Source organism: Polypterus senegalus, chromosome 12 (genome assembly GCF_016835505.1).
Source record: "Polypterus senegalus isolate Bchr_013 chromosome 12, ASM1683550v1, whole genome shotgun sequence".
Classification (NCBI taxonomy): Eukaryota; Metazoa; Chordata; class Cladistia; order Polypteriformes; family Polypteridae; genus Polypterus; species Polypterus senegalus.
This window is the reverse complement of record NC_053165.1, coordinates 155,035,755-155,055,753: the sequence shown is the minus strand read 5'-3', so window position 1 is coordinate 155,055,753 and position 19,999 is coordinate 155,035,755. Positions and strand designations below refer to the sequence as shown.

At 42.7% G+C, this 19,999-nt stretch overlaps 1 protein-coding gene across 3 annotated transcripts in view; it reads right to left on the bottom strand.

Annotated features, from left to right (window-relative positions):
- The window catches only part of camsap3 (calmodulin regulated spectrin-associated protein family, member 3), a 169,440-nt gene that overhangs the window by 15,173 nt on the left and 134,268 nt on the right, over window positions 1-19,999 (bottom strand). For all 3 annotated transcript variants that reach the window (XM_039770377.1, XM_039770378.1, XM_039770379.1), the window contains 8 exons: window positions 17,736-17,875; window positions 13,666-13,759; window positions 13,530-13,581; window positions 12,714-12,790; window positions 10,636-10,711; window positions 8,144-10,352; window positions 6,494-6,615; window positions 2,291-2,523 (listed from right to left, as the gene is read on the bottom strand). In XM_039770377.1, coding sequence (XP_039626311.1) covers window positions 2,291-2,523; window positions 6,494-6,615; window positions 8,144-10,352; window positions 10,636-10,711; window positions 12,714-12,790; window positions 13,530-13,581; window positions 13,666-13,759; window positions 17,736-17,875 — 3,003 coding nt within the window. The remainder of the gene's footprint in view (window positions 1-2,290; window positions 2,524-6,493; window positions 6,616-8,143; window positions 10,353-10,635; window positions 10,712-12,713; window positions 12,791-13,529; window positions 13,582-13,665; window positions 13,760-17,735; window positions 17,876-19,999) is intronic.

Here is a 19,999-nt window from a genome sequence, read left to right as displayed (position 1 = left end):
ACATTTTCTCTTGCCAACCTAAACACGCACCAGCATTCAGCCCTGCACGTCACACTAAAACACGTGATGTATTCACGCTGTTAGCAACTCTGTAAAGATGAGTCATTACGGTGACTTCAAGCAGGGGAGTTTTAGACGAAACAAACCTCCAACTGCGTGTTCCTTTTGTGGACCTGCTCTATCCAAATGCTAGTGCTTTTAAATACAAATCTGTGGTCCAGCTGGGCAGGTCTGATCACCTTACTGCCACCTACAAGCCTCTTACTGACCGCAGCAGCTCTCCTTTTATCCAATCCAGAAGGTCTTGTGTATGTTTGGGGCTTGTTGTTTGTTCACTACATTTATTTTTCTTTTCTTGGGATTCTGTAAACTTTCAATTTCCCTTTGGGGATAAATAATGTTTGTGTATGTATAAAGCTGGGTGTCAGGAGAGCAATGAGACTTCTGCCAGAATACGTGCCTACTCGGGTCAAACAAATGCTGCAGACATTCAATATATTTTTGTCCAGAATCATTACTATATGGTAGAATAATCGAACAAACATATTTATTTATTTTTAGGTCACTTGTCATTTTTGTATTTGTGTTGGTTTAGTTTTGCCCTTTAATAGCAGTGCAGGAGTGAGGCATCGGACATGTGGCTTATTGTATTTAAATAAAGAATTCAGTAAGTAAATGGCAGGCGGTTGCCACTCCTATAAAGGACGATGGAAAATAACTGCCATTGCCAGATTATCCGTGTTATCTCAATGGAATTAAACCAACTATTTTGAGAACCTTTTCAAAGTTTGTGAAACTCTTTTTTTCGGCTTTCAACTACTTGTAGGTACATCCATCCATCCATTTTCCAACCGGCTGAATCCGAACACAGGGTCACGGGGGTCTGCTGGAGCCAATCCCAGCCAACACAGGGCACAAGGCAGGGTGCCAACCCACCGCAGGACACACACACACACGGGCCAATTTAGGATCACCAATGCACCTAACCTGCATGTCTTTGGACTGTGGGAGGAAACCGGAGCAGACATGGGGAGAACATGCAAACTCCACGCAGATAGGACCCGTGAAGTGAGCCCGGGTCTCCTAACTGCGAGGCAGCAGCGCTACCACTGTGCCACCGTGCCGCCCACTTGTAGGTACAGCCCCTGGCATATCCTGCCGCCCACATTTTCACTGACTGCTGTGTTAACCTATGCTGCCCGGAACAGCAAACTGTAGCTTAACAACAATGGTTAAGATTTATGTGGCCCATTAAAAAAAAAAAAAAAAAAAAAAGTAATGGCATTATTTCTTATTCTTCAACCACTTGCACACACCCACGGCTCTAAAATGGTATCCTGTGTTTCAAAGAGTTGGTCTCTGGAGGCAAATTTGGGTTCTGCAAGCAGGGCTGTGATGTCGGTACACAAAACCTTTGACTCCGACTCCTCAATTTACGGCACCATCAACTTCGACTTTGAAAGCACTTTGAGCTACATTTGTGTGAAAATGTGCTATATAAATAAATGTTGTTGCTGACTTCTCAATTTACGGCACCATCAACTCCTCTATTTGTAATTAGACGCGTAAATTTAGTTTGTTGATTGAACGTACGCAACATACGAGATGCAAGGCACATCGTCACTGCCATCAGGCTACTTTTTTAGCACCCTGACCTGTTCAAAGTTCTCGTTTAACAGCGGTAGTGAAACTACTGTGGCATTTTGATATTAATTATTAAATAATAATTACAAAATAAAAAAGAGAGACTTTACTTTTCCAAAGGGCTAGAAGAAAAAATGGTTTAGTTGAATTAGTGTAAGTAATATTGGAGGAAGTCAATGTGGCAGAAACTGATGTAAAAGACATGGACAGATGGCAATGGATGATCCCCGGTAGTAGTATAAGATAAATTGGAAAGTTTAACACATTACAATTTACAATTAGATGGAGTCAGGACATTGTTACCGGCTCTGACTCCTGTAACCCAATAATTGTTTCCAACTCCATCTCCACGGCCCTGTAGTTTAGTCCATATGTACAAGCAGCCGCATTGAGCTTACAGCAGCATGTGTAGTCAGTTTAGTTTGATACAACACACTGCGCCAAACTCTGAACACTCTTACGATACACGATGTAATAAAGCAGACTAATACATTACATTTAAGGTAATGTTAAAACAAGCTGGCACAGACATGTAAAGATCGTGAAGAAGCAGAAGCCGGTCTCATTACAGTCCTACCGCCTAACTCTACTGGTATTTACTTCTATGTGGACACAAGAGTAGAGTCAGTAAAACAGACAAACATACCGAGCAATCCCTTAACGGGGCTGCGAGACAGAACCGAGTCATCCCGGCACACAGTTTTGGGTCGCTGCTTCTTGACGGCTCGCACAGTCTGGGGTTTCTGCCGCAACACCTTATCCAGGTCCTCCATGATCTTCAGCTGCTGTCTGCGTTCGTGTTCTCTCCGTGTAAAGTCTCCTCTCCGGGTCACTACTTCTTTCTCCTCAGGCTGGCTTTTTGTTTCCTCATCTTGAAGTCTAAAATGAAAGAGTGAAAGAGTTTAAAGCGTGACGATCATCAACATAGATTAAACTGGAGTGATGGGAATGTAAGAACGCTTTTACTAATCGGAACTATAAAATTTATAAAACAGCTTATACCAATCTTGTGCAAGGCTTTTCAACAAATTCTGAGGATATTAATTCCTTTGGTCTGTGTTCTCAGCTGGCTTTATAAGCTTACAAACCAAACAGAACGTATACACGGGCACGTCAAGTGAAAACTTAAAACTTTGTCTGAGGTCAGTCCCTAAGACATGTGGTGTATCGTTTTCCTCCCCTCTTCCTTCTCATCCACTTTTTGTCTTTGCTCTTTCTTTGTCATCACACACACGTTACTTCCTGCAGTCCACAAAGCCTCCTATAACCTCTTAACTCTTGTGTTGTGTACGGATGGCAAAGTGATCTCCCATCCTCCATTTTCTTTTCACGGAACACCATCTTCAAGAACATCACTACATCTTCCAGGAATCCCAATCATCAGCATGCTCAGTTTAAATTCACCCATCACTTGTGTCGATAGAGAGATATGAAAGGCACTATATGATAGATAGATAGATAGATAGATAGATAGATAGATATGAAAGGCACTATATGATAGATAGATAGATAGATAGATAGATAGCACTATATGATAGATAGATAGATAGATAGATAGATAGATAGATAGATAGATAGATAGATAGATAGATAGATAGATAGATGGATGATCTCCATGGAGAAATATCACTTTTTACAAATAAATACATAAGTGGGTAGATAAGCAAGTAAGTAAATAAATAAATATTCACACACCAAAATAAGTATAAATCAAAGAAATTAAAAAAGAAAAAAAATTCTGACATGCCAGTCCCAATAGCGAGGCGCTATGCAGGTAAACCAGGTAAGTTAGTTTGGGCATGTCTGAAGGATGCCTTCTAGGTGGCTTCCCCTTGAGCTGTTTCTAGACATATCCCACTAGGCATGGGCCCTGAAGCAGACGATGGATGGATGGATGGATAGATAGATAGATAGATACTTTATTAATCCCAAGGTAAAATTCCCATACTCCAGCAGCAGCATACTGATAAAGAACAATATTAAATTAAAGAGTGATAACAATGAAGGTATAACAGACAATAACTTTGTATAATATTAACGTTTCCCCCCTGGGTGGAATTGAAGAGTCTCATAGTGTGGGGTCTCCTCAGTCTGTTAGTGGAGTAGGACGGTGACAGCAGTCTGTCTGGAGATGATCCTGTTCAGTGGATGCAGTGGATTCTCCATGATTGACAGGAGTCTGCTCAGCGCCCGTTGCTCTGCCATGGATGTCAAACTGCCCAGCTCCGTGCCTACAATACAGCCTGCCTTTCTCACCAGTTTGTTCAGGTGTGAGGCGTCCTTCTTCTTTATGCTGCCTCCCCAGCACACCACCGTGTAGAAGAGGGCGCTCGCCACAACCGTCTGGTAGAACATCTTCCACATCTTATTACAGATGTTGAAGGACGCCAGCCTTCTAAGGAAGTATAGTCGGCTCTGTCCTCTCTTGCACAGAGCATCAGTGTTGGCAGTCCAGTCCAATTTATCATCCAGCTGCACTCCCAGGTATTTATAGGTCTGTACCCGTCGCACAGTCACCAAAGTTCCTAACTTTTTTTGAACTTTGCCCTTAACAAGTTTCTGTGTATACCCCCCCCCACCAGTTCTTGTTGAAGAATGAATATTAAAATAGCAACTGGTTTCCACTGTACCGATCCTTTTCATAATTTTACACGCTTTAGTCATGTCTCCTCTTAATCTCTGTTTACTTAAACTGGAAAGGTTCAACTTCTTCAGTCTCATAACTCGGACCTCTCAGTCAGCCCAGTCGCTCTTCCCTGGACTTTCTCGAGTGCTGCCGGGTCTTTATGTTTAATATGGAGACCAAACCTGCACACAGTACTCCAGGCGAGGCCGTGTATAACCAGCCATAACCTCTCCTGACTTGCACTCCACACATCGCGATATACAACTTAACATTCTCTTCGCTTTATTGACCACTTCTGTACACTGTCTGGATGTACTGTATACATCGCACCCACATGATACGCCATTTAAACATTTTCTGACCTGTAAACAAAACAAAACACGTGCTACTTCTGCCACCATTACAGTAAGTAAATTACCATAAAGTTTTTCCGTTTTTTAAATATTAATTGTACTTGTGTTCTTTTAATAATTTAAAAAATGTTCATTTAAGTTAGATTTGCTTTATATTGTAACTTTGCATTATGAACAATCCACCTTTGATAAAAAAGTGTTTGTCCAATTGCTACGTCTCCCTCATTCCTCCAACGGCACACGACAAAAATTTTATAGCAATAGAAATCATTGCATTTGTCATTCCTACAGATGGCACATCATAAACATTAACACTACTTTTAGGAATTCCACACCAAATGGCACATAACAGAGAGATATGCATTGCATTGTAGTAATGCCATTTATTACGAGAAATGTTTGTGATGCGCCAATTGTTGGAATGATAAATGCAATGCATTGTATTACCGTGTGCATAACAAAACTGTGCATCCAACCATTAACGCTGAGGTCTACATTGGTTACACCGTACACTGCCTGGACAGATGTACTGACGTACAGAAGCACCCACATGATGCACCATTTATACATTTTCCAACTTCTAAATAAAAAATTCTGCCTCTGTTACAAAGGTAAATTAACATACATACATTTTCTGCTATGTAAATATTGTTAATTGTATTTGGGTGCTTTTTATAATTAAAAAAACTGGTAATTTAAATGAGATTTGCTTTATAACTATTTATTATGAACAGTCCACACCTTGATAAAGTGGTCTGTGTGTCTGTCCGGATGCTATGTCTCTGTCAGTCCACCAGATGGCAGACCACAAACATTTGTAGTAATACATTTTTTATATGTGTGATGCACCATTTGTTGAAATGACAGATGCAATGCATTTTATTACAACATGCCTAACACTGCAAATGCTAACTCTGAGGTCTACGTTGGTTAATTAGATTTCATCACGTCTTATATGGGCAGCACAGCTAGTTTGCAATATTTGACTTGGAATAGGATGTAAATATGTAGCAGTATGGTTGTGGCAGTTTTTCTTCCTCTTCTTTCAGTGCTCCCATTAGGGGTCGCCACAGTGGATCATCTTCTTCCATATCTTCCTGTCCTCTGCATCTTCTTCTGTCACCCCCATCATCACCTGCATGTCCTCTCTCACCACATCCATAAACCTTCTCTTAGGCCTTCCTCTTCTCCTCTTCCCTGGCAGCTCTACCCTTAGCACCCTTCACCCAATATACTCGGCATCTCTCCTCTGCACACGTCCAAACTAACGCCATCTCGCTTCTCTGACTTCGTCTCCCAACCGTCCAACCTGAGCCGACCCTCTAATGTCCTCATTTCTAATCCTATCCATCTTCATCACACCCAATGCCAATCTTAGCATCTTTAACTCTGCCACCTCCAAAAAAAAAAAAAGCAATACCTTTTTGTTTTTTTTGTCCAAAACCTAAATTTCAGAACCCATAAACCCCAAGTGTATGTATGAATCCCCGTCATTGCCAAAAGAGATCCTACTCTGCTGGGCCTTTGAGCAAGACCCTTAACCTTCAATTGCTCCAGGGGCGCTGTACAATGGCTGACCCTGCACTTTGACCCCAAGGGGTATGCAAAAAACCAAGTCATTTCCTTTGGGATTAATAAAGTATAATAATAATAAAAAATATATATACTGTGTTTTTTTTTTAATAGCAATATTTTTAATATATATATTCTATTTTGCCCAGTAGTAGTCTCGACTTTGGAATGCTAAGCTGTGATTCCATTAATGAGGACTGTCAGGTGTTCTCATTTCAAATTTTTAAAAGGCAAGTGCTTTTAATAAACCAGTACTAATGTGATTTAGAGTTCACGGTGACCGACTTGTTGTGTCTACCTTGACTCCTTCTCCTGCTCCTGCCATTGCTTGCGCTTCTTCATCTCTTCTGCCCGTTTCTGCTGCTTTGCCAGAAGAGCTGCCTGACGCCGGGCCATCTCATCCTGTGACAGAGCATCTTCCTGAATGTGCAGAAATAAAAAAGCAAAAGGTCAAAAACATAAAAAGCATAACACTGCCTTTCAGTTAAAATGCTTTTAAAAAGTGGTTACCTAGGGTGTGAATTTAGAATTTAACAAATGGCATGTCTGCAGTTTCCATTGATAGCTGGCTGGCTACCTGACTGAAGATCTTCAGCAAGCCGATCTGTGACTGTGTGTCTTGCACTTCACCAAAGATAAGTACGTTTTCATTTGAAAAATTCAACTTTATTCTCGGTATTCACTTTCGTTCACACTACACCAGTGTTTTTAACCCAGAAAACTGACGCTTTGTAGTGCAACTCCATGACGACTCATAGGCGAATAAAAAATGAATACTTTCAAGCAGGATGTGCAGTATTAGCATTGTCTTGGCTATATATTTAATTTTAGTAATATTAATATAAAGAAAAAGTGTCCGTTTCCATCAAAGTCATGAACATTGTTGGGCCCAGGGCCGGGTTAAGGTGGGTGCTACTGATGCTGCAGCATTAGGCCCATTCCTGAAATAGGCCCAGATGAAAACAGACGAGAATTTTCCGGAAGCTGAACAGTTTTCCTTTGCTATATTAACCACAAAATAATTCTTAGAATGAAATTTGGTGTCCGACTTTCAGATGCCTAGACACAGCGTTACTTATTATACAGTTACTATTGTTCTTTGCGCTGTGACGTAACTATAACGTCGTCGTGTTTATTGTTAACCGAAAATTTCAAGTCAGTGCTATCAATTTTACGTTAAACAGTTTACTTAGTAATTTAGCTGCGTTTTCTTTGCAATATCTTGGGGATTCTTGCCACTTTATTATTGTTCGGTAAGTGCCACGCAGTAATTGCTTCACCTTGAAAGTTAGTTGTACAGTAAAAATCGATGGCTATTTAAATGGTTATCTGTAAAGGTAAAACTAAAAGATGGCCCGCGGGCCCGGCATGGATGTTCAGAATTTTTTAAATCCTCGTCAGGATTCTGGTCTGTTATGAAATTTAAATCGTGGACACATTTTTACCTTCAAGAGCCTGAACTGAGTCACTTTGCCCCAATGTCGCTGCAAATTCATTTTTTCTTACTCTGTTTCGTAAGAGAATTGTGAAATTGTGTGCGTTTCATTGTTAGGTTTTCTGCATTAAGTGCACTTTTCTGACCATTGCTATTGAATGTTGATGTTACATAGTTTGATGTTAATCTCGAGTTGTTACGATACTACGTCGTTATTATTATTCATGTTCAATAAAGGGCTGGCTGTTTGCATCGCAAGCAATTTAGGCTCCTTGGTCGGTCTGAGTGCGCGTGTACGGTGAGTGTCGAGTGCACATGCGCCAATGCCGAGAAGAAATAGACCTTTTTTGCGCTGCAGCATCAGGCCCGATTTCGTCTTAATCCGGCCCTGGTTGGGTGATAAAGGTTTAAACACTGGTGTATGTGGGAAAAACCCAGGTGGACAGATGAGCACGTGTGGACTCCACAGGAAAGCGACCAAGATATGGGAATAATATGACAATATTTACTAACCTTGAAGAAAAAGCCTACTCCCGGTTTCAGCTCCGAGTCAGTTTGGTCACTCATGGAGTCACTGAAGGCCTCCTGGCCTTCCTCTATATCCTCTTCATCGGGGACTTGCAGAGACGACAGAGAGATTTCTATTAAACTAGTCCTTTTGCCATTCAGGGAAGGCTGGAAGTCACTGTCAAACGAGCATTCAGAAGGAGCACCAGAGCTGCTGCCTGTGCCGGGCTCTTTCTTGGGAAAACCTACTGGTCCCACTGGTCTAATGTTTCCATCTGCGTCCAGACTTAGGAGGGGATCTTCACTGGAACCAGTTTCAGAGGAATCGTCCTCAACAGCAAGAGGTTTAGGAATGGGTCCAACAGGTTTCTGCCCCCTAGATCCATTCTGGTTGTCTTCTGTTCCTCCAATATTGAAAGAGGAGGAAGTCTGAATTGGAAATTGACTAGGAGAGAATTTCCGAAGGTGTGGTAGGTTGTCTACATTCTGAGGGGGAGTAAGAACTCGTGTTAATGGGGGAAATTTTAAATCTACTGGACGGGCATGCTTAGGGCTCTTAGGAGTTGATGACTGAGGCCTTTTGTGAGCCGGCTGTGGGGATTTTGGGACAGACAAAGAAGTATTGGATGTGTTGGCAGGTTTTCGAGAAGGTGACGGGGAAGGAGACGAGGAAGATAAGTCCACAGAACGCGAGGACTGGAAATCACGAGATATTCTTTGGGAAGGTAAAGGGGGAGCAGCAGCTGTTGGCTTTGGACTGGCAGGGATGACCCAAGCTTGGTTCGTTTTTTTGCGCATCAGTTGTTTCTGCTGTTCTGCCAGTCTCTGCATGTCACTCTGCAAGGAGTTCAAGGCTGCATTGAGTTTTGTGACAGCCTTGTTGTACTCGCCAAGGCTGGCATCGTCGATTTTCTCCTTTCCGATTTCAGGAGAGAATCTAACTTGCTTCTCTGAACGAATTTTGTTTGGTAGCTCATCGTCCACCAGTTTTGAAGTTGTGGAGTCAAGGGGGCTAGGGGTCTCTCTCTCTTCCTCATCCCCAATCCGAGAAAGCCTCTCCTCCAAGGATAACTTTGGTACCTCCTCAGTGGAAGAGGCGTCTGCTTCTCCCTCTGGCTGACTACCTTCCTCTCGTTTCTTCAATTGGAGAAAGGCTGATTTGCCCAACCTCTGCCGATGTTTGGCAAAGATGGCCTCTATTCTTTTTTTCTGTGCCTCGATGGCTCTTCTCTTCTCCTCCAACCTTGCCCCCAGCTCTGACATCTCCGTGTTAAGAGCTGGGCTTTTGCTGGGACTTTCTTCCGATTTTTGAGCCCACGTTATCATCTTGGGCTCTGTGGTATCCTTTTGAGGTTCGGTTGTTGCAACTTTCTTTTTGCGTTCGGCAAAGCTAGTCATCTTGATGCTAGGGCTCGTAGAAGAAGCCGGGTTGCTCTCCGGCTGCGAACTGAGAGAACTTGAACCAGACGTGCTATCATCTTTGGCATCAAGGCAATCTCTGCCTGCCTGGTGGTGTTTTGAAAATTCCTCAGAAAGATCTGAATCTAAACTATTGTCCCTCAAAACCGAATCATCATCCCTGGATATTCGAGAACCTTCTGATGTTCTTCTTGGACGTTTTTCTTTTTCAGAGGAGGGTGCCATATCATCATGAACTCTGTACATCATTCCAGGTTTTGTAGGGGCAGAAGAGCTTAATCGAGGGGAGTTGTCACCATGACGACCACTTCCAGATTCTTCCATCACATCAGGGGAATGCAGATAGAATCCATCTGCAGCTCCCTCAGGGAGGAGCCGGGGTTCTAATTTACCCTCATTATGAATTATCTGCAGTGCCTCTTCTATGGTGGGAAGATCGGTGTACTTGTTATGATCATCTGTCAATCCATTCTCCACAGGAAGGTCCTTCTCTGCTCTGATCCTGCTGGGGGCCGTCTGAGTGCCCCATGATGCCCTCTGACTTGAGGGTGGTCTGCTCTGACTTGTCTGACCAGTTACTGCACCGTCACCATTCCCTTTCTCCAGAAATGCACTGACATCTTCTGGCGGGGTGTAAGTGGCCCGAGTAACAGTCTCTGGTAACTGGAAGACATTAGGATTCAAGCTGTCAGAGCTGATAGAACGTGTCATGGCAACAGGGTTCCCCATCACAATGTCCACGTCACTGTCCAAGCCAAACGGAATACTGAAGGAGACAGCCTGAGACAATGGCCTGCTGTGGGGGCCAAAAAGAAGGATAAGGAGTCAGTTACAGTTTCACAGGACAGGATTAAAAGAAGAGCATTCACTTGCAAAGTAAGTGGAACAACTTATTACTCATTTAATGCATTGCCTTCACCCAGGACAGGCCAGCTAGGTGTACCACAGAGCTTAGAAGGTACGTTAAAAATGTTAAAAAGAGCTCTAGGGCTTACTGGGCTCACAGCGTTATCATTTACCCAAAATGCAAAAGATGAGGCTTTGACTTCAATGACCATCCTCGTCCCACATAAGCCTACCTTAACTGCTTTTTTGTCCATGTCGCCTTTCCTACTCCCTCAACATGCGGCAATGAGGTAGATTGAGTCAGAGACCCTGCAAAACAGAAACATCATTTTAAACTGTCGTTGGTGGTTCGCACAATTGTAAAGCAATTAACACCACAACAAAATAAAATTAAAATGCATTTAAGGTGACTTGGATAAAAACAAAATGAAAAATGACAGTGTATCACAAAATTATAAAGACATTGTTATGTGGGGGTGTGGAGTTAAGAATATAAGATGCCATCATTGGCCAAGTCTCAAAACTAAAGCCTTCATTTGTACAATCAAGACGAGAACAGGCCATTCAGCCCAATGCATCTCACCAGATCATGTCAAGTTTTGAAGTTCCCTAAAGTCCTACTGAGGCTACAGACTGTGGATCTTTGGGAATCCATCGTGACCCACTACCATTAGAAACAATAGCAACCCGTGACCCAAAACTGGGCTGAGAAACAGCGATACAGACCACTTCGCAGACATCATACCGACGTTAAAGAGTTTTCGTCTGTTGATCAGGCGTCAAAAAAGACAGACAGACAGACAGACAGACAGACAGATAGATAGAAGGATGGATGGTCTCCATGGAGAAATATCACTTTTTACAAATAAATACATAAGTGGGTAGATAAGCAAGTAAGTAAGTAAATAAATATTCACACACCAAAATAAGTATAAATCAAGGAAATTAAAAAAGAAAAAAAATTCTGACATGCCAGTCCCAATCATAGCGAGGCGTTATGCAGACGTATTGCTGTTGGTATAAAGAACCCAAACCATAATGCATTTCTTGACACCCTACTCCTGAATGATTTGTTGGGTAAAAACACTCAGTGTCAGTGTGTCCCATTGGGGACGTGCAGCATTGTTCATAAGGGCACTGAGTTTTTTTGTTTTCTTTCTCTTAACCTCTATGACCTCCAGGGGATGAAGAGCACATCCTATCCTAAAACTGAGCTTGTTCTCCTAATTAGCTTTTTGATTTGGTGGGCCTCTCTTAAAGTGATATTACTAGCCTAGCACACCATCCATCCATCCATTTTCTAACCCGCTGAATCCGAACACAGGGTCACGGGGGTCTGCTGGAGCCAATCCCAGCCAACACAGGGCACAAGGCAGGAACCAATCCTGGGCAGGGTGCCAACCCACTGCAGGACACACCAAGCACACACTAGGGCCAATTTAGAATCGCCAATCCACCTAACCTGCATGTCTTTGGATTGTGGGAGGAAGCCCACGCAGACACGGGGAGAACATGCAAACTCCACGCAGGGAGGACCCGGGCCTAACACACCACAAAATAGAAAATCCCACGGGCCATCGCAGAGTTGTAGAAGATGTGAACACGTCACTACCCACATTTAAGGAACACAGTCTCCTAAGGAAAAAGAGGCTGCTCTGCCTTTTCTTATATAGCTCTTCTGTGCTCCGAAATCAGTCCAACCTGTTATTAATATGGACACCCAAGTGGTTGTAGAGGAGTGCAGACCCTCTACATCCACTCCTTGAATAGCGACCGGACATAGTGGCTCTTTGGTGCAGCAAATGTCAATAAGCGGTTGCTTGGTTTTGCTGATGTTAAGATGCAGACAATTCTCTTTGCACCAAAAAACAAAATCCTCCACCTGACTCCTCTCTCCTGTGTCTCATCCCCCATGTCAGTACACCCCATAAGTGCAATCATCTGCGAATTTCTACAAGTGACATGACCTGCTGTTATTTTTGTAGCCGGAGGTTTACAGGGTGAAGAGAGGAGGAGACGGCTCTGTTCCCTGTGGTGCTCCAGTGTTGCTCCCTCAGTCCTTGAGTCTCACAAACTGCGGCCTGCCTGACAGACAGTCCATTATCCAAAATGTTGTATAACAATAAAAAGTGAAAACGTCCAAGGCGGTGAGTACTCTTTATAAACTGTGTATATATTAACCCCAAGTGCCACATGCCATTTAACCAGTCACCACAGCACAACACACATGACATTCTGAAGAGGTGCTGCTCAAGAGACAGACCTACTGAAACAGCAGATACGATTGTCGTAAGGGCGACGTTGGTCTTACCTGGCACTGACCGCCCTGGAGACTGAGGAGTAGGAATCGGTAGGAATGGCTGCTTAAAAATGAAGGACGGAGAGCCACTAAAAAAAGAGAAAATTCAATTTAATGTCAGATACTGGCGCCTCCACAAGTTAGAAATACTCTGAAAATGTGTCGAGGGACACAAAAACACCATACTGTTTAATATTCTCCATCATTCTGCAGTGAACACCATGTAAAGGTGCTTTACAAGAAGAGAACTTTCTTTATGTAAGTCATTTTCTTTTCAAGTGCCTCAAAGACGAAGACTGAATTTGCAGCTTTTGTATGTTTAAAGTTCAGCACTTTAGCTAATAGGTCACATTGCCAGCCTGGATTTTTACAACATGGTGATGACCACCCATGAGGTGCATTCACTTTAACACGACGGACCAAAGTTACACCCTCTGTTGCCCTCACTGCCATGTTCATTCAAGAGGTGCAAAAAGTAGCAGAGTTATAAAACTGCAGGGACTGATATGGTTTATTACTTTACAGCATAAGGCCTGCTATGAAATATTACTTGAACAGAACCAATCACATGTATTCTTTCTAATTTTGTTATCTGCTTATGGATGAAAATCTTGTGCGCCCCACTAGCCCAGTAAGTGGGGGGGAGTTGGGGTGGGCTTCAGAGAAAAGGAATTTTCCTTCCGTTTTCTGACAACACTGCCAAAGCCCACCCGTTAAGCCTCAGTCCCCATGCACGCCACATCTCGGCTTTGCCCACTAAATCTACATGAACAAGTTCTCCTGGCTTTCATATTGTATGGGCCAAAAAACAGAAGCCCAACCCAGTACCTGTTATTGTTGCAGCTTGTGGGAGAGACACACTCGGCTATGTCAGACATATCTGCAAACACAAGAGATATTTTTTGAGTTTGTCACCTTTATGTTTTCAATGCATAAAATTAACAAGAAGAAAATCCCAAAACACCTTGCAAATCCAGCGTCTCTCTTGGGCAAACCACTTCTGGCTTCCGGACTTCAAACCACCAAAATAGTTCTGCCATAAACGTCATGATGTTCACCTGTCGTACAAAAGGAAGAGATTGTATAGATAGATAGATAGATAAGATAGATTGTATAGATAGATAGATAGATAGATAGATAGATAGATAGATAGACAGACAGACAGACAGACAGACCTAAAGGATTATTAGGAACACCTGTTCAATTTCTCATTAATGCAATTATCTAATCAACCAATCACATGGCAGTTGCTTCAATGCATTTAGGGGTGTGGTCCTGGTCAAGACAATCTCCTGAACTCCAAACTGAATGTCAGAATGGCAAAGAAAGGTGATTTAAGCAATTCTGAGCGTGGCATGGTTGTTGGTGCCAGACGGGCCGGTCTGAGTATTTCACAATCTGCTCAGTTACTGGGATTTTCACGCACAACCATTTCTAGGGTTTACAAAGAATGGTGTGAAAAGGGAAAAACATCCAGTATGCGGCAGTCCTGTGGGCGAAAATGCCTTGTTGATGCTAGAGGTCAGAGGAGAATGAATGGGCCGACTGATTCAAGCTGATAGAAGAGCAACTTTGACTGAAATAACCACTCGTTACAACCGAGGTATGCAGCAAAGCATTTGTGAAGCCACAAAACGCACAACCTTGAGGCGGATGGGCTACAACAGCAGAAGACCCCACCGGGTACCACTCATCTCCACTACAAATAGGAAAAAGAGGCTACAATTTGCACGAGCTCACCAAAATTGGACAGTTGAAGACTGGAAAAATGTTGCCTGGTCTGATGAGTCTCGATTTCTGTTGAGACATTCAAATGGTGGAGTCAGAATTTGGCGTAAACAGAATGAGAACATGGATCCATCATGCCTTGTTACCACTGTGCAGGCTGGTGGTGGTGGTGGTGTAATGGTGTGGGGGATGTTTTCTTGGCACACTTTAGGCCCCTTAGTGCCAATTGGGCATCGTTTAAATGCCACGGGCTACCTGAGCATTGTTTCTGACCATGTCCATCCCTTCATGACCACCATGTACCCATCCTCTAATGGCTACTTCCAGCAGGATAATGCACCATGTCACAAAGCTCGAATCATTTCAAATTGGTTTCTTGAACATGACAATGAGTTCACTGTACTAAAATGGCCCCACAGTCACCAGATCTCAACCCAGTAGAGCATCTTTGGGATGTGGTGGAACGGGAGCTTCGTGCCCTGGATGTGCATCCCACAAATCTCCATCAACTGCAAGATGCTATCCTATCAATATGGGCCAACATTTCTAAAGAATGCTTTCAGCACCTTGTTGAATCAATGCCACGTAGAATTAAGGCAGTTCTGAAGGTGAAAGGGGGTCAAACACCGTATTAGTATGGTGGTCCTAATAATCCTTTAGGTGAGTGTAGATAGATATGAAAGGCACAATATAATTGACAGACAGACAGACAGACAAATGTGAAAGGCACTATATAATTGACAGACAGACAGATGTGAAAGGCACTATATAATAGACAGACAGACAGACAGATAGATAGATGTGAAAGGCACTATATAATTGACAGACAGACAGATACAGTCATGTGAAAACATTAGGACACCCTTTGAAAGCATGTGGTTTTTTGTAACATTTTTAATAAATGGTTATTTCATCTCCGTTTCAACAATACAGAGAGATTAAAGTAATCCAACTAAACAAAGAAAACTGAAGAAAAGTCTTTTCAAGATCTTCTGTAAATGTCATTCTACAAAAATGCCTATTCTAACTGAGGAAAAAGATAGGACACCCTTGCCCCTAATAGCGAGTGTTACCTCCTTTGGCTGAAATAACTGCAGTGAGACGGTTCTTGTAGCCATCTACCAGTCTTCGACATCGGTCTGAGGAAATTTTACCCCACTCCTCAATGCAGAACTTTTTCAGCTGTGAGATGTTTGAGGGGTTTCTTGCACGTACAGCCCTTTTCAAGTCACCCCACAGCATCTCAATGGGATTCAAATCTGGACTTTGACTTGGCCATTCCAGGACTCTCCATTTCTTCTTTTTCAGCCAATCTTTGGTTGATTTACTAGTATGTTTTGGGTCATTGTCATGTTGCATGGTCCAGTTCCGCTTCAGCTTTAATTTTCTAACTGATGGTCTCACATGTTCTTCAAGCACCTTCTGATACACAGTAGAATTCATCGTGGATTCTATGATGGTGAGCTGACCAGGTCCTGCTGCAGCAAAGCAGCCCCAAACCATGACACTTCCACCTCCATGCTTCACAGTTGGTATGAGGTTCTTTTCTTGGAATGCTGTGTTTGGTTTACGCCAAACATGTCCTCTGCTGTTGTGTCCAAATAATTCAATTTTGGACTCATCTGTCCAAAGAACATTATTCCAGAAGTCCTGGTCTTTGTCAACTTTATCTCTGGCAAATGTCAGTCTGGCCTCGATGTTTCTCTTGGAAAGCAAAGGTTTCCTCCTTGCACACCTCCCATGCAAGTTAAACTTGTACAGTCTCTTTCTGATTGTAGAGGCATGTACTTCTACATCAACAGTAGCCAGAGCCTGCTGTAGTTCTCGAGATGACACTTTAGGGTTTTTGGAGACCTCTTTTAGCATCTTGCGGTCTGCTCTTGGGGTGAACTTGCTGGGGCGACCAGTCCTGGGCATGTTGGCAGTTGTTTTGAAAGCCCTCCACTTGTAGACTATCTTCCGGACAGTGGAATGGCTGATTTCAAAATCTTTTGAGATCTTTTTAAATCCCTTCCCAGACTCATAGGCTGCTACAATCTTTTCTGAAGTCCTCTGACAGCTCTTTTGTTCTCACCATGGTGCTCACTCTCACTTCAACAGTCAGGAGCACACCAAACTAAATGTCTGAGGTTTAAATAGGGCAAGCCTCATTCAACATGCAGAGTAACGATCTACTAATTATGTGCACCTGGTGTGATATACCTGTGTGAGATCTGAGCCAATTTAAGAGGGAATACATGTGAGGGTGTCCTATCTTTTTCCTCAGTTAGAATAGGCATTTTTGTAGAATGACATTTACAGAAGATCTTGAAAAGACTTTTCTTCAGTTTTCTTTGTTTAGTTGGATTACTTTAATCTCTCTGTATTGTTGAAACGGAGATGAAATAACCATTTATTAAAAATGTTACAAAAAACCACATGCTTTCAAAGGGTGTCCTAATGTTTTCACATGACTGTAGATGTGAAAGGCACTATATAATTGACAGACAGACAGAGAGACAGATGTGAAAGGCACTATATAATAGACAGACAGATAGACAGATGTGAAAGGCACTTTATAATTGAGACAGACAGACAGATAGATGTGAAAGGGACTATATAATTGACATACAGACAGATGTGAAGGCACTATATAATTGACAGACAGACAGACAGATGTAAAAGGCACTATATCACTGACAGACAGACAGACAGATGCACTCACTATAATAGACAGACAAATTATTTAAGTACTTATACTGTACTTTGTGTGTGTGTGTGTGTGTGTGTGTGACTTTTGTTGGTATTCTATCACACCTACTGCTCTGACAAGACATGCAAGTTAAGAATTCCAACCTATCAACACAGGACAGTAAACCTTAACATGGATACCTGCAATAAGAGGTCGCCCAATCCAGACTCTGTCCTAAAACACTGGTCATGTTGTTATTGATTCTCTGTTCTAAATGTGCAGCTAGATGCCGTGGGATTATTATCGAGATGAAGAGTAACATCATTATATAGAAGGATGGCCAAAAGCAGGTTTACAGTTGTCAGTATGGAAAACAGAGTTTATTCTTGTATCGTTTATTTATTTATTATTACATTTTTTGTTGTCATTACTATTAAAGTGTGGTTGAATGTAGCAATCATAACCTGCATGTCTTTTTCCACACAAACAACTGTAAACCACCTTTTGCTCACTCCTGTATAAAAGAAAACATGAAATAATAATCCCCTGATGATGAGTTTAGTTAAACTACACAACATCAGAACAGCTCATTTTTTTCTTACTCCCCAACCATTTTTTTCCAGGCTTCACCTTACTTTGAGTGCTGGAGGTGCGTAGAGTAAGTCCTCCAAAGCAAGTGGGCAGCAGCCCCCCAGGCAATCTTGACAAAATTCCTGAACAACCTGAAGGTTATACAGGCTGTCCGCAACAGACATGGTCTCCTTCAGGCATACATCTGTGGAGGAAGAGAAGCAAAAGAAAGCCATGTAAGCTTTAAACCAACAAGTTATACCCACACCGCAGACATTCATTTACACAGTTGTGCCACTTTGCCTTCCTTATGTTCTCTCTACGCTATTACTGTCTCATTTTATACACTTGTTAAGTTTCCAGACCTTTTACTTTATAACTTGAGGTTCACTTAATGTACGAGGTGTGGCAGAAAAGTAATGAGACTGATTTTTTATTTACCAAAGTTTTTATTTTTTTCAAACATCAATGTTGTCCCCTTCAAAGTAGTTCCCTTGGGCAGCTACACACCGATGGAGACGTCGTTCCCACTGTTGGTAGCAGTGCTGGAAGTCTTCAACCGGTATGGTCTTCAGCATGTCCGTTACACTCTTTTGGATGTTTTCTAAAGTCCCGAAATGACGTCCTTTGAGGACATTTTTCAGTTTAGGTCACACGGACTGAGGTCAGGTGAATAAGGGGGCTGGGGAACCACAGGAATGCCTTTTGAGGTCAAAAATTCTGTTATGGAGAGGACGGTTTTTAGGCACCATTTTGGCACAGATCTTCCGCACGTGCAAATGTTCAGTCAAAATTTGATGAACGGTAAATCTGTTCAAATTGAATTGTTCACTCAACATTCTTAATGTTAAACGCCGGTCTGATCTCACAAGAGTGTTCACACGTTCGATGTTTTCATTGGTTGTTGAAGTTGAAGGCCTCCCTGAATGGCGTTCATCTTCAACGTGTTTTCTGCCTTCCAAAAATGATTTGTGCCAGCGAAAAACTTGAGCTCGGGATAAAGAATGTTCCCCATAGGAACACTTGCCAATTCTCCAAGCTTAACACAAAATTTAATGGCACAACGTTGTTCCAAATTCCGCTGTTCCATTTTGCGTGACGCACAACCAAAAACACAACTTCGCTAATAGCAGTCACAAAAGTCACGTAGTTAACGGAAGGAGTTGAAACTCGCACTGAGCTATGGGAGGGTACTGATACACGGCTCTATCAAGGACAACAGCGCAGCGTTGCCAGATCGCTTGCAGTGTTGCCAGTCTCATTACTTTTCTGCCACACCTCGTATAGAAACTGAGGGGGCAAGGCAATGCAGGGGTGTTAGTGCCCAGTTACTGGCTGTGTTGACTTTCAATATTCCCCTTATGTTCATCTGCATTTCCTTCAACTGTTCTGATTTCTGTTAGTCTAACAGATAGCTTTATATTGTCCAAGTATGCCCACTTTGAGGGTAGATATGCCCGTGAATGCGCCCCACCACTGAAAGAGGTCCTAACGTTGGGATTAATAAAGTATCTATCTATCTATCTATCTATCTATCTATCTCTAGGCTCCTGCATTCAAAGGAGAGACTCTGACTTCCTATGATTCTGTAATTGATTTGTGAACAGTGAAACGTAAAATAATTTAAACTTGATAGAAACACCTTGGCTATCTTTATAAACTGTGATCTGTAGTGTCGGTGCAGTTCTGTGCCTTACTTCCAATTACCTCATGCAATTTTGTTTCATTTTGTATCAAAGTTAGCCCCCAATTCCATTACGAGGGCGGAGTGGTGGCTCTGAGTCTCGGGATCTGCACTGGTAATCGGAAGGCTGCCGGTTCAAATCCCATAAACTACTTCATTGGGACCATGAGCAAGGCCTGCGATTGCTCCGTCCTGGGTATGACGTTAATCTGCACCCAGCCCTGCAAGTAGACCCTCCAACCTGCAGGGAATAACCTGGGGGTTGGTGGCACAATTGGCACTCCAGCCACCATAAAAAAAAACCTCGCACTGCTCCACCCCATCTGAACTCGTGTGGTGCTGAGGTGTCACCCGTCGCATGGCTGCACTCGGGTCCTAATCTGGGATCCTGAGTTGGTTTGTCGTGTGGTGGGTGCTTCTAATCTCCTCCTCCTTCCATTACTTTCTACTGTTACGAGTGTTAAGGACTCTCTTTCAGACTCTGCATTTCACTTTCTGATTCACTTCCTACATCTGTTAGAAGTTTCCTTTATGACTTCAGCAGCTTCTCCGTGGGGCCTTCTCATCTTTTGCTTTCTGGGTAGGCGGAGGAGAGGAGAGGACATTGGATCTGAGTTGTCTGCCCGTGTGAAAGCAATTTGTGAA